The 23,504-nt window shown below is 56.4% G+C and overlaps 1 protein-coding gene across 2 annotated transcripts in view; it reads right to left on the reverse strand.

The window, feature by feature from the left end:
• Positions 1 to 2,471: 2,471 nt before the first annotated feature.
• Positions 2,472 to 23,504, reverse strand: part of AACS (acetoacetyl-CoA synthetase) — a 50,993-nt gene continuing 29,960 nt past the window's right edge. For both annotated transcript variants that reach the window (XM_081037658.1, XM_081037659.1), the window contains exons 8-18: positions 22,423 to 22,570; positions 18,942 to 19,022; positions 16,059 to 16,183; positions 12,823 to 12,887; positions 12,566 to 12,688; positions 11,974 to 12,087; positions 10,139 to 10,264; positions 7,711 to 7,780; positions 7,212 to 7,270; positions 6,172 to 6,374; positions 2,472 to 3,628 (exon numbers count right to left, since the gene is read on the reverse strand). In XM_081037658.1, coding sequence (XP_080893784.1) covers positions 3,491 to 3,628; positions 6,172 to 6,374; positions 7,212 to 7,270; positions 7,711 to 7,780; positions 10,139 to 10,264; positions 11,974 to 12,087; positions 12,566 to 12,688; positions 12,823 to 12,887; positions 16,059 to 16,183; positions 18,942 to 19,022; positions 22,423 to 22,570 — 1,252 coding nt within the window. In that variant the 3' untranslated portion in view covers positions 2,472 to 3,490. The remainder of the gene's footprint in view (positions 3,629 to 6,171; positions 6,375 to 7,211; positions 7,271 to 7,710; positions 7,781 to 10,138; positions 10,265 to 11,973; positions 12,088 to 12,565; positions 12,689 to 12,822; positions 12,888 to 16,058; positions 16,184 to 18,941; positions 19,023 to 22,422; positions 22,571 to 23,504) is intronic.

Raw genomic sequence — 23,504 nt, forward strand, 5'->3', positions numbered from 1 at the left:
TGTGACAAACCTGTGGCTGATGGAACATGAGCAGAAGGGATGGGGCCGTCTCCTCCCAAGCCCCTGTCCCAAGGGGCTGCAATGTGAACTTAGGGAGGCAGCTTCAGCCACATGGACAAGACGTCCAGGGGAATCACACAGAACCAGAGGGAAGAAACCCAGACCCTTGGGTGACCTTGTGACGCAAAGCCACCAACCACCCTGGTCCACCCATGTAACTTAGAACTATTACAAGAAACAAACTCTTTCCTGATTGAGCCAGATTTGGGGGTGTTCATGCCAGCAGTTTAGCCTATACCCGAATGACTGCAGCATACCCCCCATAAATCTGTGCGCCACTTCCCCTCGACAGGCTGAAGCCCAGTCAGGGGCTGTGGCTGGGCCCTCAGAGGGACTTTGCTCCCCGTGAGACCCTCCCCCTGGGTATTTGAAGACCTGAGGGAAGGGTCTCTTTTGTGTCCTACATCCACAGACACAGGGGGGTCAGAAGGTCAAGGAGATGCCTTTCCCAGTACATGGTAGGTTCCGGCCCTGTGCTACGCGTTTGGGATCAGGTGACTGAGCAACCCTGGGGAGCCAGGGCACAGAATGAGGGAGGGGGCCAGCAGCAGGTGCCACAGCGAGAGTGGCTGGATTCTAAGCCAGGGCAGAGGAGCACAGCATAAAAGGGTGGGTGGGGACCAGGATCGAGCCACCACAGTCCTCAGGTGAGCCTGAACAGGTGAGAAGGTGGGCATGGGCATGGCGCATGAGGGAAGGAGCCCTCCAGCCTCGAGAAAGGTCCTGGAGGTGGGAAGACAGGTCCGGGGAGGAAGAGCTGCTCGGGAGCCTGCGGGCCATGGGGGACGACCAGGAGCAGAGTCCTGGCAGCCTCGGCCAGGCTGCTTGGCAGATCTTAATGCTTCCTGAAGCGGCTGGGGGGACGTGCATGGTGGGGAACTGGCAGGAAAGTGAAAGGCACGTGCGGCCTGCGGCCACCACGGAGGAGAAGGCAGCTGGCCGGCAGGTGGTGGGTTTTGAGCAATGCTGAGCCAAGGCACATCACAGGACAGCCGGCACGGCGGGCGTTCCAGTGGCTGTGGTTCCTGACCATCTGCCTCTCATTAATGAAGGTGTCCAGCGCGGCTTATTCAGAAGGACGCGTAGGCTTAGCCAGCCTGGGCCATCTTGTGGGAACTAAAGGGCACAGTGATTAAGCCTTAACGACGGCTCAGGCACTCAATATGAAGTGGGTCCCCAAGCACCCGGTGTGGGTCCCGGGCCTCAACTCACCCCGGAGGTCACACGGGGAGGACAAGCCCAGCCAGGGGCAGTCAACAACCCGGGGTCCCAACCACTCAGTCCTTCCAGCTCGGGGCTCACCCCTTCCCGACAACCACCGTGGCCCCCAGAGATGCCCACATCCCAACCCCCAGAACCTGTGAGAATGCCCAGTTGCATGGTCAGGGGAGCTTACCGCTGCTGATAGAATTCAATTTGCTAGTCTGTGGATGGTAAAATAGGGAGATTCTCCTGACTTATTCGAATGGGGTCAGTCTAATCACAGGGGTCCTTATACGTGGTCAGGGGCAGGAGAGTCAGGCCCTGCAGGAGGGAGGAAGGAGCCCCCTGCCAGGGTGCGAGCAGCCTGTAGAAGCTGGGAAAGGCAAGGAACAGTCTCCCCTAGAGCCTCCAGGAGGCACTCGGCCCCAGTGACACTGACCTTAGCCCAGTGACACCCATGTCAGACTTCTAACCTCTACAACTATAAAAACTCTGTGTTATTTTAGGCCTCTGTGTCCCAGGCATTTTGCTACAGCAGCAGCCGGAGACAAGTACAAAAAGGGAATAGGTCCTCTTTTAAAACACTCAGATCTTCAAGACTCCCTTGCAGCCTGGGGTGGCCGCTCTGGCCACGGATGGATAAGCAGCTGGGTCCTGGGTGGTGTTTCCAGAAAAGCCAGTTTTGCTGCTAAGGGACCAACTGCGGGAGGTGGGCTTCTTGCCTGTCACCCAGCCCTCCTGTCCTTCTCCTTCCTCCTGCCTGGAACACGAATGGGAGGCTACAGGTGGGACAGCCACACGCTGAGGACAGCAGAATGCAGAAAAGCTGGGCACTGCTGTATTGTGAGGTCACTACAGCGGCCCCAGGAGAACAGCCTCCAACTTGCTGTGGCACGAGGAAAATCAGTCCTACCGGGCTGAGCCTGAACTCTGTAACCTGCAGCCAGACACAATTCAAGTGACACACAGCTCTTGCAAGGACGAGGTAAGAGCTGCTACCCAGACACTGGCCCTGAGCCATGAGAGAGCCCAGGTGAGAACGTCAGCACCCTCTGGGTGTGGCTTCATTTGGTCACCAGGGGCCCAGGAAATGCCCCGACTGTTTGGACCAAGCATCTCCCCAGAGCACGGCTCCGGGCTGGCCAGCTTCCCACCCACGGAGCCAGTCACCTCCTTCACAGAAAACACATGTGCAGTGTACACGCATATGTACATGTATGTTTGTTTATTGCAATGAAGCCCTCAGGGCAATTTTCCCCCAATATTTTTATAATCCAAAAGAAAAGGGATTCAAAAAAGTATGGCATTGTGCTCAGTTTTAAAAAATACAAAAATGAACAGTAGGAACACAGGGACTGAACTGAAGAGAACATACCAACTGCCCATCAGACCCACGACACGAGGGACAGGCACTAATGACACCATTTCGACATGAAGAGTCCCCTCAGGGGGAGGCCTGCAGCGGGGCAACGTCCCCAGAGGTCCCTCGGTGACCTGCTGCCTGGGGGGGCCGCCCACAGGGTGGACATCCAGTTCTTCGAATACCACAGACAACTCACATTAAAGATTTCTAAACCATTCAAAGTCCGTGAGAGAAAGCTGCTATTAAAGCATGAAACCCACTGGTCCTCCAGAGGGAACTATCCGTCTGCTGGGCAGTGCCATTTTGACACAGGGTTCCAGCAGGAACTGCATGTGCTCCCTCTGTCACACAGACGACGCACGGTGGTCAGCCACCGGGTCCTGACAACCAGCTGTAAAGGACGTCACACGGGTGCCCTTGTAACATGTGGCCCGAGGGATGACGGCCAGAGCCAGAGACCAAAGTAAAGCGAAGAAAGAGCTGTGCACCTTGGCAGAGTGAAGTGGACCACAGGGAGGATGTGAGGGCACGACGGCTCCTTGGGGGTGTACTGTCACCAGAAGGCCAGCCAGCACTCTACGTGCACACACAGGCAGACCCAGGTACCCATGTGCGTGCACGCCAGAGCGCCTGTGCAGACACGTACGCACACAGACGGCCACACACGCCAAGGCCCCCATCGCCTCCAGGTCAGGATCCTGTTCGTGCGTGCGGCAGTCCCCAGAGACGAGACAAATGACCTCCCCAAGCCCACAGACAGTGGGGCACATCTGCTCCAAAGAGCTGCGGGTGTCTAAGCAATTTCCTGGCCACACAGCCGTCACGGTGCCGACGCGTGTCGCGGCGAGGCTGCCCACTGGCCGCTCAGAAGCCCTGCAGCTCGGGGAGGTGCTGGTACAAATCCAGGGTCTCAGGGTTCAAGAAGGCCCCTCGGTGCTCCACGGCCTTCCCAGCAATGACCTGCTTTACTGCCACTTCCACTTTCTTGCCGTTGAGGGTGTACTGCCAGGGAAAACACACAAAAATGGCGTTTAAACCCAAAAGGGGAAGAAGGCCACCGGGTCTGGTATCCCAGCACATCCCATCCAGGAGGACCGATTTCCGCCTGAGGCTCTCAGCCCTGAGCACGGAGGAAGGGCTCTTCGACCAAGGGAGTGGACGGCACTTCTGCCCCCGCGGCTGGGTGATTGGGGACCCATGCCTTAGCCCGAGCTTGTCTCCTCGAATGCAAAATGGGGGTGACAGCACCTTCCCCCGAGGTCATAAGGTTAAGGGAGCGAACACAGCTCTCGGAAGTGCCTCACAATTATGTTTCGTTTTTATTTTATCACTTATATTGACTTTATTACACTTTGTTATATTACAGAGACTAGCTGTGACTCTTATTTCAGGTTTTCTAGGATTTTGTCACTGGTCTGGAACCGGAAAGCGAGCTTCATCCAGCTGCCTCACCAAACTTTTGCAAAAAGTTTTCCTTGGAACCATTTATCTGAGCAGGATGAGACATTACTTTTTCTCTGAGCACGTGCACTTCATCCGTAATCCCAATGGGCTTTTGGCGGTGGCATTAGCGTGCATAGGGGCAGGAAGCTTCTAGGAAAACAGAGCCCTGTCATAAAGCCACTGGTGCCCTAATCTCTCCTCTCACTGGCACTACTTTTTTTTTTAACCTGCTATGTAATTAAAATTTATTAATTTGAAAAACACAGAAGACGTGTGAACTAATTAAGAATCTAGCACTGGCTTCCGAGGGAGTGCCTGTCACTGTCACCTTAACATGCAAGCATCTCACGTGCTGTATGTGCTTCTAAGCTTTACACAGAAGCTCCAAGAACGGCTCGTGGGAGCTAATAATTTATATCTTCCATCAGCCGACAAAATAAACAAGGCAGTGTTTTAGAGAAAATCCCACTGTTTCCTCTGGGGCGAGGGGCTGGGGAACAGGCAGGAGCCTCCTCCCCCCGCACCCCACCCATGCAAAGTCAGGACAGGCCGGGGCAGGCATGGTTGTCTGGGGCCCTGCCAGTCTGGCGATGCCTCAACTCCCCACGCCTGTCCCATGGCTGGGACCAACCCCAAGTCCTTGTGGCTGGGTCAGACCCTCGGCAGCTCAGTGACACACGGAACAAACACTCTCCTAAGTGCTCCATTAGTTCAGACTATAAGGGTCTGAAAATACTTGAAAAATCTCAAGTAACCCTCAACATGATTTCACGGGCCCAGCAGATGGAGAACAAGATAGTCATTGGAGAGAGGACAGCTCACAGCTGAGGACAGCTCCCCACAAGCCGGTGGGAGCAAGGCTGAGGATGGAGAAACCACCGCAGTCCTTCTCTCTTTCTCGTAAACCACTCCACTATTCTCATGAGCAGACACAGTTCGGGAATAACCACTCTGGCCGCAAAGGACACCGGTTCTTTTCCAACAAAATAAAGCCGACCCGACAAACTCAAACTCCAGTTCACCAAAATGGTCCAAATGCCAACAGAACTGATTCACCGAAGGAAAGTCTGAGACCCTCATCAGGAAAATGCAGTGAGGGTCAGGTTCCAGTACCTTCTGTCCCTGACAGCCAACATCTCTACATAGTCAGAGAGCGACCAAGACAGAAAGAGAAAGAGGGAGGGGGGGACGGAGGGAGGGGCTCTGTGAGCACCTGCACACAGTAGGCCTGCAGACAAGGTGTGCAGGGTGTTGCTAGAACTTTAGGCCAGGAGCACCGTGTCAGCTTGCCCTAGGAGTGTCAGAGTTGACGCCGTCGCCCTTTTAGGATTTCCCACAATGCCGTCCCTCCTGGTCCACCCCGCCTCCAACTGCACCTCACATGCCGACCCTGCTCAGGCAGCACCAAACGTGGCTTCATCTTCACCAGATGCGGATGGCCAGATGCTGTTGGCCATCAGCATCTGCTCCCATCTCCTCCGTCATCAGCCATTCTGCAGGCTGAAGGGACAGCCCGGCTCGTCTGTGTATCTAGACGGCTGTGTGTCTGAACGCACACACATGCACGCACACGCGCACACTCACTCAGCTGAGAGCAAGTCGGAGCTGTGATCCCATCGGGGCAGACCTCTCCCCCACTTAGAACCTAAACAAAGTGTGCAAACGGGGGCACCACTTTCAGTAGGTTCAAATCCAAGTAGATTCAAATCTTTCCGCAGGAAGAATATAAAATGAGGAGAGACCAACAGCACCCCAGCAGCTCTTTAAAAAATTAGAATTAATTTTCTCATTAATACTTTTGAGAACACACTAAAACGGCATTGAGGAAAAGCCAGGTGGACGTGCAGGGCTGGGCCTGCTTACCCTCTAGACACTGGTGTTTAGCAGAACTTGCTTTATAATGCCACTTAGGAAGGGTTAAAAAAAAGAAAAAGAGACGGCAGGAAAAAAGAATGGCATTGCCAGGCAACGGGACAAACTATATATAAAGCGTGAGCGGGCTCCCACATGAGTGTTCCTGAGTGTGTGGGCTCGTGGGGAGACGACAGCGCTCTGGCCACCGCTGCCAGGTGGCAGGAGACAGTGCCCGGCGCTGGCCTTACCGGGATGCCCTTGGTCTCCAGGATGAGGCTGGGCACATGCCGAGCCGAAAGGCCGACGCGGATGGCGTTTTGGATACGCTTCACCAGGTCGGGCCGGAAGGCGTGCCCGGGAGCCATCTTCAGGAAGAGGAGCACCCGCTCCTCCCTGTCCTTGTTGTACTGGGGCACGCAGAGGCTGTCTTCCACCTCCTCGAAGGCTTCCACTGCAGAGACACGGACAGGGGCCACGCTCACACTGCCACGCTCGCCTCAGCCAACCCGACCCACAGGGCAAACGCAAAGGCCAGGCCACCCAGCTGGCCAGGGACGGCCCACCTCTCCTCCCAGCTCTCCCGGGAAGAACCCCGGGGTGGGGGGAGAGACAGACAGAAGATCACCCACATGGAGAAGACAGGGAGAGAGCAGGAGCGGGAGCTGGAGCGGCTGACATTCTGCAAGGAGGCCAAGTGCGGCCCATACCTACTTCACAGATTAATTTACAAACTGCAAAGGAAGTGAGCACCTGGGTTGGGACCCACAGGTGGGAGGAAGAAAGGCTGGAATCAGGCAGATCAGGACTTCTCCACCCTGGCTGCACAGCAGCCTGGGCATGACTCCGAGGCTGACGCTGGCCCGAGCTGGGCATTCTGGGGGGTTGCTGTGCAGCCGGGAGGCCTACGCTGCTTTACACGGGTCCTGCCCGCGTGGTGCCCACGTGGTGCCCGCGTGGTGCCCACAGCAGCCATGCAGCCTCTGTGCTTCTGCTTCTTCAGAAGACATTGAAGAGCAGACATTGCTAAGGAACCCGAAGGAGGTCAACGTGACGAAGGGCCAGGGTGGGCCGGGCCATGCCACCTTCAGAGTCGCCCTGGGGGGTCTGATGAGCCACAGGCAGTGGGGACAATGTATGTCCTCACTGCGTGTTCTCACGCCAGGCAAACGGGCCAGAGTCCTGCCGAAAGGGGAGCTCTTTGGAAGGGAGGCCGCTGGGCTCCGCGTTGGGACACCCCTTCTTTCCTGGATGCCCTGAGAAGAACTCAGGAGAAAGGGGACGTGCGTACCGATGTTATAGATTTCCGAACTGCCAAATCTCACTCCATTGGGGTTGAGTGTGCCGTCACTAGAAAGAGAAATGAGACTATGAACACACAGCAGGTCGTAAGCGGGCCACGTTGCAGAGGAGGCCGGGAGACAGTCACCCCCTTTCTACATGGCGACACAAGGCTCCTAAACCCGACCAGCCACCCCTCTCTTACTCTCTCTAACCTCAAAGCTGGACATCAAGGGAGTCCCCTTTATGTGGAAACATCTGTCACCTCACTGCCCCTTCCTCCTGTACACGGGTCCCTCCCTCCCAAATGTCGTATGGGACCCAAGACCCACACCCCAACATCCCGGAAAAGCTGTCGCAGGTGTGAACGGTCACTGGGTATGGGCCTCCCACCCAACCTTTGGGAATGCGGACCAGGCCCTCAGGAAACTGGCACAGGAATGACACAGGAAGTGCCCCCCCCCTCCCCGATGCCTCCAGGGAAGAGACGCCGACCACAGGCCGCTCACCTCCGGCCCAGCATGACGATGCCCCCGGTCTTGGGGTTGATCCTACAGTAGTCACCGTGTGCCCACACACCTGCAGGGAGGCAGAGGTGCTCGGTCAAGCCGAGGGGAAGGGCTGCTGACCAGCTGCCCCGACGGATGCCTGAGGCAGGCATGACAGCAACAGGTCACTCAGCAATTCAGCAACGTAACTCTCATCACCAGACACAGTCATGGCCGAAATGGGTGTGGTCCGGGCAGGGTCCGGGCACTGGGGGCAGAATGAAGCAGTCCCTACGCCGAAGACTACAGGTCTAGTGCGGGCCCGTGTACACCCAGCCGACGCGCCGGCATGCGAGAAATGGCACTCCGGCACCGAAGGGCCACGGGAATTCTGACGGTAAGACCAACCCCAGCCACGAGGATATAAAGAGGGGGCCCAGGGGTGGTCAGTGGAAGCTGGGGAGGGCCCTCTGAGGGGAGAGTGGGAAAGTACAAACCATGCCGTAGAAAGAGAGGGGGGTCCGGGGTGGCTGCGGGAGCTGGTCTGGAGGGCAGGGGCCACTCTTGGAACAGACTAACCAGAAGCAGCGTGACCAGCCTGGAAGCTACTGCCAGCGTCCCGGTAACACTAAGCGTCCCAGTAACTAAGGCACCAGCCGCATGGACAGAGAGCGAACGAGCAGGTGAAACCCGGGGGACGTGGAGGGAGGGGAAGAGGAAAGAATCAAAGGCAACACTGACTGCAGAGCTGCCCTGCGCAGCCCCAGCTGGCTCTGGGCCCCTGCTGCTCAGAGGGAGGCCCGCACGGTGGGCACGACATAGCTCACGTACCCAAGGGGCCAAGCCCCGGCTTTGGAAGTCACAGGAATCACCAGGAACAATTAAACCAGCCCGAGGCTCCTCCTGCTGCAGTGTCCCTGGGGCAGCCACACGCAGGGCCACTGGGCAAGAGGCGGCAAGAGCAAGGGTCCCCTGGCTGTGCAGTGACCCGGAGTCGTCAGCCGCAGCAGCAGCCTGTTCACCCTGTGTCCACCCCTCCACAGCCAGGGACTTCAGACCCCACTACCTCCTCTGCCTTTCTCTTTACACATTTATTCATATCTCCCATCTACTCCCAGAAAGCGTTTAAGGAATTACCTGTAAGGCCAGCCACATAATGGGACTATTTAAAGAGAATCAGAAACCCTGTACTGGGGGTAAGAGGAATGCTATAACGAAGCAATGATTTCAACTCTGAGTTTCCTGGCAGCCACGGCGAAAACGGAAATGTAACAGGTCACAAGGTATCTGTTTTCCCCAGGAAGGAATAGCAGAGCTCAAAAAAACAAAAAAGAAAGATTTATTCTGCGATTAATCCTGAGAGAATTGGTCACGCGAGCCCCTGTCCACATAACAGAAAGTGATATGCTGCAGGGGAAGAGATGGGCCCTCATGCTGCGGTTCTCATCCTTCTGGCCTCTCTGCCTTCTCTTCAGGGTCATTTGAGGAACGTTTCTCTCTATTCTGCCCTAGTCGGTCTGGACAGCTACACACTGGCAGGATCTGAGGTGGGGCTTAAAGGCACCGGCAGGCTGTACAGTGGAAGCCAAGCTATACGTGGGGGCAGGGGGGGCTCCTGCAACTCCCGTGTGGAGGGTGTGATGCTGGGTACAATGGCTTTCACATGGGATATGCGAACACGCAAGGCCCAGTAGAGAGACGTGCGGAAGACATGGCGCATTCTACCCTGACGGTCACCAGCCATTTTCTGATTCTCCACATGTGCTTTATGCAGAACCAGATTACCTTCTGAGAGACTGGAGAAAGCAAGCACTTAGTATAAATAACTCTGGGACAGAAGGCTTGCTAAATTATGAACTCCAGAGCAGCAATCACTCGAGCTTGCTTATGAAATAAGATAAGAGGGAGACAGGAATCGGAGCTTCCAATAAAAGCCTTCTGCGCCCTGCAGCAAGCAGCACTCAAGGGGGTGCCGTCTGCGTGAGTGATGGGCCTGGCTGGAAACCATGCCACTGCAAAGCACTCTCACTCCACCATCTCCACAGGGCCTGGAGGACGGTGTGCGAGACAGAAAGGCAGAGTCCCAGGCCACATGCCATCTTCCTCCGACAGGCGGACACGATCCTGAGTAAGGGAGCGGGCCCTCCAGTCTCACGTGTCCCACCGGCGGCTCATGCCGGCTCCCGTGTGGCCAAGGGTCCCTGGGCACACCAGGTGGTTAAGAGTAAACTAAACCCAGGTGATGGTTTCATATGATGGCTTCAATCTGAACATGACAAGATACTGATTCAAAGTTCCTATCACCCCACTGGCAGAGTGAGCTGTGAGCGGCTTCACCAGGCTTCGGCAGAGGGTGGGAAAGGCGGGGCGAGGCGGCACATCCAGAATTAAACCCAGAAGGCTCAGCCCAGGTGGGATTCAGGGCAGCTCTGTCTGCACTCCAGCCTACCTGGGAATTTGGAGAAATATGCCTTCCTGTACTTGCTGCCATTCTCGTCATTCCAGAAGTGCGTGGGCTGGCAGGGGAAGGGCTTGGTGCACACCAGCTCTCCACTCTCTCCCCAAACTGCCTTTCCTGGTTTGGAAGGAAGGAAGAACCACCTGAGACACAGCACAGCCACGCTCCCCAGCACACGGGCGCTCTCTCGCTTTCTTAACCTATTACCTATTATGCAGAATGTCCAACACATGCAGACAGAGCTGCTCCGCACCCGTGTGCCATCGCCCGTGTCACTGACAGCGTCTTACTCCTCCCCAGTGCCTTCCCGCCCAACACACTCTCCAAACCTCTCCCTGAATGTTCTATTAATCCTGTGTGTGTTAACACTTTCAGTACATCGACGTGCGACAACATGCCCTGTCCCGTTGCATGTTTCTAAACTTTGCATAAATGGCACCCGACTGCGTGTGTCCATCATCATGCTTTGCTCTTTGAGCGAAACCTCCGGGTGACTCGTTCATGTGCCACACACTCCAGTCCATTCGTCTTCACCATTGTAACCCTCCGTGTGTGATCCCCAGCGTCCGTTCCTCCTGAGGATGTGTTCACGTTGTTCCCCATGACAAGCCATGCTGCTATGAATATTCTTGCATGTGTCACCCTATGCATATATGCAGGTATTTCTCCCCACAGCAGATCACTGGGTACCTACAGATCTTCACCAAACTGCCTGCTAAAAAAGTCGTACTGAGTCACAGTTTCTAGCCCCATGAACTTGCAGGCCGCAGAGGCCAACAGGGAGGGTGGGAGATCGTCCCTTCCAGTGACTCGGCCCTCGGAAGCGGTGAGCCAGCCGGCGTGTGTTCTTCGAGCACCTTTCACAGGCCAGACACAGTAAGACTGGAGCAGAGAACCATCACCTCCACCGTGTCTGTGCAGAGGCTTCTGATTTTTCAAACTTCTCTCCCCTCGGCTAGCTCTCCAGCCCACAATAACCCTGACAGATAGCATGTATCTGAAACAGGAGCACCCCCGTCCGGGCCAGTCCCAGGAGAAACAGAGCAGACCGTTGGGGAGAAGGCAGACGTAAGGAGCAGAGCAAGTCAGTCTGGGCAGCACAGGGAAAAGCCCTTGTGAAAATGACAAGTGACATTCAGAAAGGTCTGTGGAGGAGGAGAGACGAAGCGCTTTCTGCACCCATCAGGCTTCCAGCGCCTAGCCAGCCGTGACCCCACCCCTCCCACAAACGGGGGTTGGCATCACCTCCCATTCACTCCGTCAGGTTAAAGTAACAGCAGCTGCAGTGCAGACATGAACCGCAGTGTAAGTCTGTGAACTTGTGCAGTGCACATACCACACCCCAGGCCTGGTGTGGTGCTGGAGACACAAACAGGCTTGGCTGATTTATAGCCAGTGGCCACTACCAGCTACGAAGCAAAAGTCTGTCCTGAAACCAGCAGAGGGCCCAGTGCCCAGCTCCCCGAGGGGCCTCGTCAAGGTCAGAGCGTCAGGCTGGCCAGGCAGCATGGCGCATCAACAGCGTCTCCAAGGCGTGGAGGCCGGGAGGAAAACGGCCCGCCTGTGTGCCTGAGCCCCGGCTCTCTGTCAGTGCGCTGGCCCAGCACCTACTTCTCAGGCGGGCAGGCTGACGGGGGCTGGGGACTGGAGCCCAGCGGCTGTTAAACCAGGTTCAGAGGACATCAGTCTGCGAGAGAGAGGGGCCGCCCCGCTCCGACAGCGTGGTTCTGAAGAACCAACACCGCACAAATGTACACGCACCTCCCTGTGCCTCCAAGGTCCCACTCACACCAGGTCACAGAAAAGAAACGCTGGCGAAGCCGTACCTTCCTCGTTCCACGCTTCCACGGCCATGCCCAGGTTCCGCGCCTGAATCTCCCCTTTGTACACAGGCAGAGAAGGATTCTGGCCCATGAAGCAGGAGACGATGTCGGTGCCACCTGTGAGAAGGACACGAGGAGCTTCAAACATCAGGAGACTGAGACAAGCTGCTTATGTTCCGCATTAGTGAGCAGCAAAGGAGAAAGACCCCAAAGGACAAATATCTACCCTTCCTTCTCCAGATAAATAGTGAAAAATTCTCCAACAGGTGGAGCTGCTCTTCAGGAAAAACTGAAGGAGGTGATTTAGACACTGGAGCGAACCTCCTGTGTCTGGGTGGTTTCCTTTGGCCCAAGTCTCCCAGCTGGAGAAGAGCCTAAAACAATGACCTTTCAGCGGGGAGCTGGTGAAACCTCTTGTGTTCCCCTGGAAGGCAGACCCAGGTTCCTGGGAAATGGATGCTTCGCCCCCTCAGAGCCGCCCCACAGGTGTTGGGTCAGAGGGTGTGCACGCCTTGGGGGACCAGCGTGGACGTGTCCCCACCGCCTCTGACTCAGGCAGGACTCCCCTCCCCGCACCAGCACGCAGGAGCCATACCTGAGATGGAGCCCAGGAGGACGCTGCTCTTGACACAGCTGTACACGTACTCATAGCTCTGGGCTTTCAGCGGGGAGCCGGTGGACAGGATCGTGTGCAGCGTCTGGAGGCTGTGGGATTCCACTGCGGCAAAGAACCAGCAAAAGATTAAGACGAACTCCTTCAAGCTGGCCTGCACGTGCGTGCAGGACACGGGACACGCGGGTTTGATTGCTTTGGCGGGCCATCAGGGACCAGGCACTGACGGACACACTCACCTGGCTTCATGTTTCTCTCTTCGAGCACAGACAGCCACTTGGCACCCGTCCCAAGGATGGTGATGCTGAGGGCGCGGGAGGGAAAGAAAACACCAGGAAACTCTGAAGGTTCTTTCTAAAATGCGTGGCTCGTTTCTGACAAGTGTGCAAAATCCAAAACACATCATTTTTCTGGGTTAATACTTTATATTTAGTTGGAACAAGTCACAATACCTGTGTTTCCGTGAGTACAGCCGTGACAGGTTCTCACATGATTCCAGCGTGCAGGGCAGTGCATTCCCTTGAAGCCTGGGCTCTATTTCAAACTATCCTTTCCACATAGACCCACAATCTGCCCAACGGCAGACTACTGTCTCTTGGGGGACCAAAGGAGGCTATAAAATCAAAATTAAGAACCCTCAGATTCTAACCTCACCCACTCACTGTCCAATGGCATTGACGGGGCAAAGGGTCTCCGGGAGAACAGGGACCACACTTGGAATTCTTGACCCACCCCCCGTCTCAAGTAAGCTCAGATTTTTACAGAACTTAGAAAAATGGCAGCTCTTCTCTTTTCGAACATTTAGAATCTACTCCAGTCCTCTAGCCCCACGTTCACGCTCAGAAAATGACACAGTAGGTGGAGTATAAATCACTGTGTTTTCAAGGGGAGAGCGCCACTTAATATTCTACTTCCTTCCTGGGCTGAGGCAGCCTTGACATGTAAACCGTCCTCCTGGGAGAATTTTCTCTTGGGGGTTCACAGAGGCTGTAAAACCAAGGCCCCTCCTTGTCCCTCTTGGCAGTAAAACCTCAGCTCTCACACCTGGGTGACGAGATCTGATGCTAAGAGACAAAGGAACACAGGACACTGGGTGACTCAGGGCTGGCTGGGCGGGAAGTGGCTGAATCCACAGCAGGGACAACAGGGTGGGGCCCCATCAAAACTACTCTTCTCTTACTCTCTTCACCAGGACCCCCTGCCACCTATAAGCCCACCACTAAGGCCTCAGGCTCCTGTTCCTTAGAGATGCCTGTTTTGGGTGGGGGTATTGTGGGGAGCAGGAAATAACACTTCTCCCACCGGCCCCCCTGATGAACTAACTTCCGCCCACCTCCAAGGATTAAGCTGTCACCCCTTCGGGAATATCTATATTTTAACAGACCGGGGACCCCATCGCCCTCTGACGGGAACACTGGCCCTGGACAGCAGTGACTGCCCCCGGCCACAGGTACAGAGATATCCAGTCACCAAGCACCCCAAAACAACACGCGGAATTTATTCTCTCACCCCCACCCCAAACCCCACCCCCGAACAACACATGTACTTTATTCTCTTGTCCCCCACACCCGCCCAAACTGACGGCTCTCGTGCTTCTAAAGAGGGTGTCAGTCCCAGGTGTGTATCCACGAACCCGGCCTTGGCAGTGGGGAAGGACCCTGCGACAGCGCCCCCGGCCTGAGTCCCAGACCTGCCTGTGTGCAGGGCTGGCCAGGTCTCCCCATCTATCTTCAGGGCTTACATAAGACGGTGTAAAAACACATTTAGTTCACGGAGTGCGGAACCCTTGTGTGGGCGCTCAGCGCTGCGTATTTTTAGGGAGTACACTGGGAATCACCCCACAAGGAATGAGACAACTTCTCAGCTCCAAAAGCACTGGGACCCCCCAGCCCCCCCAGCCCCACCAGAGTCCTTCAAGGAGCATGTGCAGACAAGTCACAGACAGCTCCTCCCAGGCCACCCTCGCTCACCTGGGGCGCCCCACCAGCCTAGGACCTAGGCTCCCCGCGTCTGCCCTGCCCCACAATTCATTCTCCACACCGGATACTGAGCTTTAAAAATATGAACCAGACCATGTCACTCAAACGTTCCAACAGTGTCCTGTTTCACACAGGGAAACACCCCCTGCAAGCACAACCTGGAGGTCTCCCCCCACCGCCACGGCCACTCTTCACATTTGGGCCATAAGGGGCTCCTTCCAGCTCCCCCCACACACCTGTCTCGGTCCCACCGGGGCCTCAGCAAGGACCGCCCCCCAGTCCTGACATTCAGGCGGCAGCCCCAGTGCCGTCCCAAGGGGCCTCCCTGATCCCAGACCTACAAGGGCACTTCTTTCTCTTCTCCTTACCTTCCCCCATCCCAGTGCCAGCCCCATGAGGACAGGGACCTGCTCGCCGGGGCCACTCTCTGGCACAGAGCAGAGCAGACACCCAAACATGTGGAGGGTGTGGAAAGAACATGGCTAACGCCTGCCTAGTGAGTTCACTGAAAAACAAGCTTGCTCACGCGTCCCAGCGCTCCACCTGGGCCTGCCTCACCAGTGTGCCCGGAGAGACAGCTCACAGGCACTTCGAGGCTTGCCCAGTGACTACTAAACCTGGACAGAATACCCCCGAGTTCCAACCCTAACCCTGACCACAAAATCGCCCTGGCCACATGTACTCTCCTGCACACCCACGTACACGCACATATAGTCACACGCTTGTGCACGCGCGCACACACACTAGAGCCAGGCTTACAGGTATTGAGGGGAAAGAGCTTAGCACCATCCAAATCCCCAGGGATTTGATTAACCTGCCATCAGAAACAAGCTCATTAGGGAGAACCTTCCTGGCTAATAGTGTGAGCCAAATGTCAGGATTTAAATATTTCCCTGGCTGGGCAAACTTGTATTTAAAATATTAATGGCCAAGGATTTTAAAACGTTAGCGGCTCTTTGCTTCCCCACTGTGCGCAGGCGCACACTTAAAGTAATTAGGCCGGTTCAGAGCGGGCTGACTCCAGGCCCCTGGAGCTCTCTGATGTCCCCATTCCTGAAAACACGACCAGTAGGTTAGCGGTGCTGAGACTGTGTCCACCCATCATGACTAATTCATCAGCAGAGAAAGCAGTGATGAAACAGGGTCCTCTGCCAGTGTCTGAGTGACGATGAGGAAGGGAATGGGGGAGCAGAAGGGACCACTTCTCCTTCCCCGTTCTTATGATCCTCGGGAGAGGCACTGGCACTGCCTTGTAACTGGCCTCTGCCTCTGCTGTTAGCATTCCCACCTGTCACCCAACCAAAGGAAAGGAGGAGATGCCCTTCACAGCACTGGAAGAACAGAAGAAAGTGTCTAGGATCATACTAGTAAGGGTTAGAGAACACTCCAGGAAACCGCTGGCTGGCACTGAGGGGCAGCTGATGACAGCAGGGCTCTCCTCCTCGCCTCTGGGCTCAGGAGAAAGGCGGGTGGGAAGTCCAAACACTGGTACCTACCCTATCCTGTCGACCAGGTCCCACAGCACGTTGGGCGTGGGCACCAGGGGGGAGCCGTCGTACAAGACCACGGCCGCGCCCGTGGCCAGAGCAGACACCAGCCAGTTCCACATCATCCAGCCAACCTGGAACAGACAGAGGAGCAGTGTCAACCAAGCGCTGGCCAGCTCCGCTCACCTCCATCACTCAGCCTCTCACATCTGCCAAAAATGGAGCCAAACGTCAGCAAGAAGTACCCGTTTCAGATGCATGAGGCTTTGCCCCGGCAATTCCACATCAGGAGTTTACCATCCAGCTATTAAAGCTGGTCAGTCAGGGACCCAGCACAGGTTGGCCTGGCTGGGTGGGGCCCGCAGAAACCACCCCCCGGCTGCGGTTGGCACCCGGCCTGCTCCACCAGAAAATTCAACTGTCCGAGCCTTCACACACAGGATGCTTCCAGGAAAGTGAAGAGAGAAAAATGCTCCAGACTTTTGAGGCCTTCCGCTGTCCCACACGTGGGGAGCTGGAGAGCAGAGACCTGGGCTAAAGCCTAAAGCTGAATCCCTTGGCCCCAGCCCCCTGACGTACACCTGGGCACAGAGATGAGGCACGTCGGGAGCAGTGCAGGCTCCCCTCCTACATCTGCCTGGGTCCTGGGTCTGTCCCCAGGGGCACAGCGGGCGTCCTAGGCATCCACCTCACAGGTTAGGGACGCGCCTCCAGCATTCCACTTCCTGAGACACTCATCCAGGAAAGAGCTGAATCATCCTGGAACCTCTTGATATTTGCAGTCTTGGAAAAAGCCGATTCTGAGTTTTCCTGCCTTGTGATAAAACACAGCTTCCTTGAACTTAACCTAAGCTTTCATCTGTCAGCGTTCAGTGAGGACAGGAATATCTCCAACCCCTTGAACTCCAGCTTTGGTCTGATGCGTATTTCACACTGAGCGACGGAACTTGCAGGAGGCAGGACCATCCTGTTTCCCACCACAGTCCCAGCAACGTCTGGCACAGAGCAGGGACTCTAAGGACGTCAGTTTCTGCTGTGTTGTTTGCTTTTTCTTGGCCACCTAAACCTACTGCCTTATTTGGGGAATGCTGCAGCCTTTGCAGGATTCCAACGCAGATACCTCAGCGAGAAGCACCAAGGTCAGACACTGACTTGGCCGGCTCCTCAGGCAGCTGGGACGTGACCTGGGCTCAGCCAGCACACTAGTAAGGACGCAGGGGCAGAACAGAGCTGTCTCGTCAGGGCAGACGCTTGGCGTGGTGGCAGCGCCAACCTCACGTCCACACACCGGGGCAAGAGCTAGCTGACTGCAGATTTCAGTCATGTGACTCTCACCCCTCACCTCTAGAGGCTCAAGGGACTGAACTGGTAGTCAGTGTCCTCGGTTTCTCGACAATTTCCAATGCACTCGGCACTCCAGAGAGGACAGGCCAAAGTACTGAGCGCCCGGATTCCAGAGGGAGGCAGGGCCAGGGGGAGGCGGGATCGGACAGGGAGGGCGGAGCCAGAGCGGGAGGCAGGACCAAGAGGAGGCGGGACCGGACAGGGAGGGCGGAGTCAGAGAGGGAGGCAGGGCCAGGGGGAGGCGGGACCGGACAGGGAGGGCGGAGTCAGAGAGGGAGGCAGGGCCAGGGGAGGCGGGACCGGACAGGGAGGGCGGAGTCAGAGAGGGAGGCAGGGCCAGGGGAGGCGGGACCGGACAGGGAGGGCGGAGTCAGAGAGGGAGGCAGGGCCAGGGGGAGGCGGGACCGGACAGGGAGGGCGGAGTCAGAGCGGGAGGCAGGGCCAGGGGGAGGCGGGATCGGACAGGGAGGGCGGAGCCAGAGAGGGAGGCAGGGCCAGGGGAGGCGGGACCGGACAGGGAGGGCGGAGCCAGAGCGGGAGGCAGGGCCAGGGGAGGTGGGACCGGACAGGGAGGGCGGAGTCAGAGAGGGAGGCAGGGCCAGGGGGAGGCGGGACCGGACAGGGAGGGCGGAGTCAGAGCGGGAGGCAGGGCCAGGGGGAGGCGGGATCGGACAGGGAGGGCGGAGCCAGAGAGGGAGGCAGGGCCAGGGGAGGCGGAGCCAGAGCGGGAGGGCGGAGCCAGAGCGGGAGGCAGGGCCAGGGGAGGTGGGACCGGACAGGGAGGGCGGAGTCAGAGAGGGAGGCAGGGCCAGGGGGAGGCGGGACCGGACAGGGAGGGCGGAGTCAGAGCGGGAGGCAGGGCCAGGGGAGGCGGGACCGGACAGGGAGGGCGGAGCCAGAGCGGGAGGCAGGGCCAGGGGAGGCGGGACCGGACAGGGAGGGCGGAGCCAGAGCGGGAGGCAGGGCCAGGGGGAGGTGGGACCGGACAGGGAGGGCGGAGTCAGAGAGGGAGGCAGGGCCAGGGGAGGCGGGACCGGACAGGGAGGGCGGAGCCAGAGCGGGAGGCAGGGCCAGGGGAGGCGGGACCGGACAGGGAGGGCGGAGCCAGAGCGGGAGGCAGGGCCAGGGGAGGTGGGACCGGACAGGGAAGGCGGAGTCAGAGAGGGAGGCAGGGCCAGGGGGAGGCGGGACCGGACAGGGAGGGCGGAGCCAGAGCGGGAGGCAGGGCCAGGGGAGGCGGGACCGGACAGGGAGGGCGGAGCCAGAGCGGGAGGCAGGGCCAGGGGGAGGCGGGACCGGACAGGGAGGGCGGAGCCAGAGCGGGAGGCAGGGCCAGAGAGAAAGGAAGGGCTGTGGGGATGAGAAAGACCTCCCATCACAAGCTGCTCCACAAGCAGCCTGGGGTCTCGTGTGATGGGAGAAGCCAAAGGTAAGGAAAGCCCAAAGCCTGGCTGCCCCGAAGGATCCAAAGCCGTCTGAGGAGGGAAGCAGGGGGAGGGGCGGCCCTCTGGCACAGCACCCCTCTTGGCATCTTCTGGGGCTGCTCACCGTGGTGTAACAGAAGATGATGTCGCTGCTGGTCATGTTGCCGTGAAGAATGTGTTCCTTCAGGTGCTGGATGAGGGTGCCCTGGGGAGAGGAGACACGCTGGTGAGCGGCGTGAGCGGCGGAGCCGGCTCGGAGGCGCCCTGCATGGAGCCACTGGCAAACTCACTGCCCACGGGTCGCAGCAGTAAACCTCCGCTTTCCTTCCCCGAGGAAGCCGACTTTGCACAACCTCGAACCTCTCCTGATGAGCGATGCTCCCGTGTCACCCTGCCACCTGACCCCTGAGAGCCACTGAGCTGGGGAGGAGCCTCTGATGGGCTGCTGCCGGCCTGCAAGCTCTGGGTACCAGGGTGTCAGCATCACCAAGGGACCCACCAAGCTCAGGCAGATGGGAGTGAAGATTACTGAGTGGAGAGGCACAGGATAAGGTCAAAAGATGGGCTCCGTGCACCTCTCCCCTAGCAGCTTTGTCCCCTCACGGAGGACAGACTGCAGGACAAGGCTGTGGCCGGGGCGCACAGCACTGCTGCGCCTGCAGCTCTCTGCAGGCTTCGGCTCAGAGCTCAGGGACACTCTGGCCAGGGCCCAGCACGAGATGCTGCTTTCAGCTCAAACCAACACCCGGTCAGACCCCTGCCTCCCACCCCTACACACAGCCTATTAGTTTTTATTTTAATGTTGAATAAGCAGTATATTCGCATGGTCCAGAACTCTAAAGCATACACCATGAGAAGCCTCCCTCGCCCCAACCCCGCACCCAGTCCTCCCGAGGCAGCCGGTGAATGCATTTCCTGGGATTCTTTCCAGTATACTGGTCCTCCTCGCCTATCCGCATACATTGATTTAGGCTGCTTTTTCACTTGCACTCATTGTCCTGCACTTTGCTTTTCCCACTTCACATAACTTGGAGCTCTTTATCAGTACAGAGAGCTTCCTCGTGATTTTTCACAGCTGTATAGTATACTACTGCCCAGGCCCGACTTGCTACGAACAACTTAGTGTCTGTCTGCAGCTGACAGGGAGGACCAGAAGCGTCCCATCACCAAGCACAATCCAGACAGCAGAGCAAGTGGCCCTGTACCAGCCGCTAAACCACCCTCGTCTCAGTTTTCCCCCATCTTTACAAAAATGGGTCTCAGGCATGGTCCTGAGGCTACACTGGAGACGCCCTTCTGAGGCCCCAGAGAAGCACCTGGCTGGTGGTGACACAGACCCTGGTTGTTTAGGAACTATGGGGGCTGAAGCAAGAAACTACGGATTAAAATCCGGCCTTTATAACCCTCTTCATACCCAAAAGAAATGAAAAATAAGCCAACAAGAAGAGACAATCCCTTTAAAAGTTCAACAGAAACAATCCTGCCCAACAAATTCTCTAATCGTAGGGCAAGAACTATTCCAGAGTCTGTTCTGAATAGCTGCCCCTGGGACAGACCACACGGGGTCCCTGCAGAAGGCAGCAGGAAGACTGCAGGCGAGAGGGCCCCTCCGGAGGCCTCCCCAAGGCCACCTGCAGTCCCTCCGAGCCGCCGAGCCTCTGGTGAGTGCAGAGTGCAGGGTGGGTCAGGGACAGCCTCCCGCACCGGGCAGGCACAGGCTCCGAGGAAAGTTCCATGACGCACACTGCTGATTCGGAGAGCTGGGCAATCACCGGGGGACAAGCAGCTTTCAGGAACTCGGGACGAACACTCACTATTGACACTGAATCCGCTGTGAGGACCAGGGCTCCCCGGCTGCATGAACCTGCGGCAAATCCCTTTCCCATTTTCTTTCTTACTTAATAGCGGCACTTAATTTAAATCTGGATCTGCGCCTAGCATGGCCTATTTATAACCCACACTGTTCACTGTCCTCACCCTCTCAGGGGGCACAAACAAGCCAGGCTTTGCTTCTCTCTCAAGAATCTCTCTGTATGCACCTTAATTCACATCAGTAGTTTCCCCCGTCATTTCTAGAGTCATGGCCGAGTTTGAGAGAAAGGAAGTATGAGCAGCATGGTTTTGTGGGCCTCAGGCAAGAAAAGTAATTTAATTTCAAAGAAGGAAGAGAGACGCTGCCTTCTGAGCTCTTTGATGGACTTAGAAAACAACCCAGCAATCCAGGACAAGCCCCTCCCCCAATAAGCCAGGGGACCTGCCAGGTGCCCTATCACGGTGGCCTCTCACTTTGCTGTTATCAAGGTGCTTGTCAAGATGACTCTTTAAAACAGGCAAGCTGCGTAGTCACCTCCCTGGAGATGCAAGAGCCCAGTGAAGATAGAATACGTATGATTTTTCCATACTTTAAATATACCAGGCACGATGATTTTATGAGCAAACTACATTATATCTAATACATTTTTATGTTCCTCTCCTAAAAAAGTGACATTCACTGTGCAAAAAGCACTAAAAATAAAAGTACAGTTAGACATTTCAGTTTCTCCTAAAATGTCTGTTGTTTTGCCACACACGCCCTCCCTCGTCTGCAAGGTTTCTAAAAATGGTCACCTCCATGGCTTGCTAATAGGCCTCTAACCAGGCGGACCCCGGCTCCCTAACCCAGGGAAAACGTGACTCCAGCAACCACAGTGAATGACATCGCAGAGTGCACACAGCCCTGACTTGACTTAGTAAAATAGGATGGTTTCAGCTACAAGGACAACTCACTCCCACGAGAAGGCACCTCAGTTTGGCCAGTGTTATCCCCAGGAACAAAGCTTTTGGCCCTGGACACCGCCCCTCCTGAACCATCAACCCCCTCGGGTTTCCTGAGAAGCCACCCGCTGTGTATGAATGGGCTCTTGGTGTACCTGGCAGTTTTATTTCATAACCTGCAGTCAGACCTTCAGTGAGTCCAAATCCAGGTAATAATGAAGGATATTCACTCATTTCCCCTGTTCTGATGGAGACACTCTGGAAAAAGCTGTGTAAGCTTTAAAGTGACTCAGATGGAAATGGTTCCATCTGATGGAAATGGTTCCCTTGGAAGGGATTCAAAGTGCTTCTAGGTATAGAAAACCTCTGTAAAGCTAAATGAGCTAGAATAAGAAATTTTATATTTCATTTTCAAACACCGCCATCTTATCAAGCGATAGCCGTGAGCTGTTTGAGAACATGAGGCTTCTGCACTTGGATAATTCTCTTCTCCTAAGGAGGGGAGAGGGATGGTTGATCCCCTAATCCCCTGATGGTTGATATGACAAGGTTTGACCAAGATCCCACAGGTTTTCTTCTCCCTATAGGCTAAGCCAGCTGCGGAGGAACCTGGAAAGCTGGTGTGGAGATTGCTGCAAAGCAGGCCAGGCAAGGCAAGCAGGCCCAGGATGGTGGAGAAGCAGCGCCAGGGGCCGGAGCGCCCTCCCCATTCCCGTGGGGCCAGGCGGCGGCGCAGCAGCAGCACTGAGGACAGCAGCTGTCCATCGCCTGGGCTCCATTTGGCATCTCCGCCAGGCACCCCACCTGCACGCCGGTGCCCATGGGCGCCCCGGGAACGGACGGACACCTACCCCGGCAGAATGCACCATGCACTTGGGCGCCCCGGTGGTGCCCGACGAAAACAAGATGAAGAGCGGGTGGCTGAAGGGCAGCTGCTCGAACTCCAGCTGAGGTGCCTGCTCCCCTCTCCCGGTCGCAAGAAAGTCATCCAGAAACACACTGTGGGCGAAATGCATGGGAACAAACAGTGAACGTTCGGAATGCTGCATGGTCTGCGAGCCCTCCCGGACTCAGTCCCCTTCAGGCCCCTGGATGAGAGCCTGGGCTCCCGGGGAAACCAGCCTGGAGTGGAAGCCTTACCCGAGGTTGAGGAGAAGACAACTAGCCCAATGGAAACTAATTCGGTGAGTGATGGTTTCAGCCCCGGGCTGTCCCCTCAGAGAATCTGTGAAGTGCTTTAATAGACACTGTGAGCCAGGCTCACTGACACTTAACACGCTGCTGTTTGTAAGCGAACTCAGCTGCTGAAGGAGGTCGAAAAGCGGGGCTCATGGCCTGAGCCCAAGCTCCTTCCCTGTTTGCTACCAACCATCTCATTAGCAGACCCTTGTTTCCAGTCGCCCAAAGGGAAGCCTTGGCCAAGTGGGTCTGAATCACTACACTTTCCCCATAAGGAGAAGGGAGGGAAGGAGGTGCGAGATTCGAGAACTTTTCTCATAGCATGAAGCTCACAGCAAGAAGGTGGGGCCAAGATCTGAAAACTACAGTTTCTACGACAGAGACAGTGCTGGGCAAACATCACGTGTTATCACTACTTTATCCCACCCCCAGGGTGCACAACAGCAAGTCAAGGAATATTTCTCCAAGAACAAGTAAAATTAAGCCCAGCTATGGACTATCACCTAAGAAATCTGCCCCGCCTTGTCCCCAAAGCTGACAGACAGAAAGCATCCATGCGTGTGGCCAAGAAGCACTGAAGGGGTCACAAACAGGACATCTGTTTTCTGAGCAGAAACAGGGCAGCGGAAGCCAAAAAACCATCTTGGGAGACGTGCGTTCTTGACTTTGAAACCAGCAAAAAGATGGATCCCCAAACACTGGCCTGATTCCTCCATTGGTTTAAAAGGGGGAAGAAAGGAGGGGGCAAAAAAAC

Source organism: Rhinolophus hipposideros, assembly GCF_964194185.1.
Source record: "Rhinolophus hipposideros genome assembly, chromosome: 24".
Lineage (NCBI taxonomy): Eukaryota > Metazoa > Chordata > Mammalia > Chiroptera > Rhinolophidae > Rhinolophus > Rhinolophus hipposideros.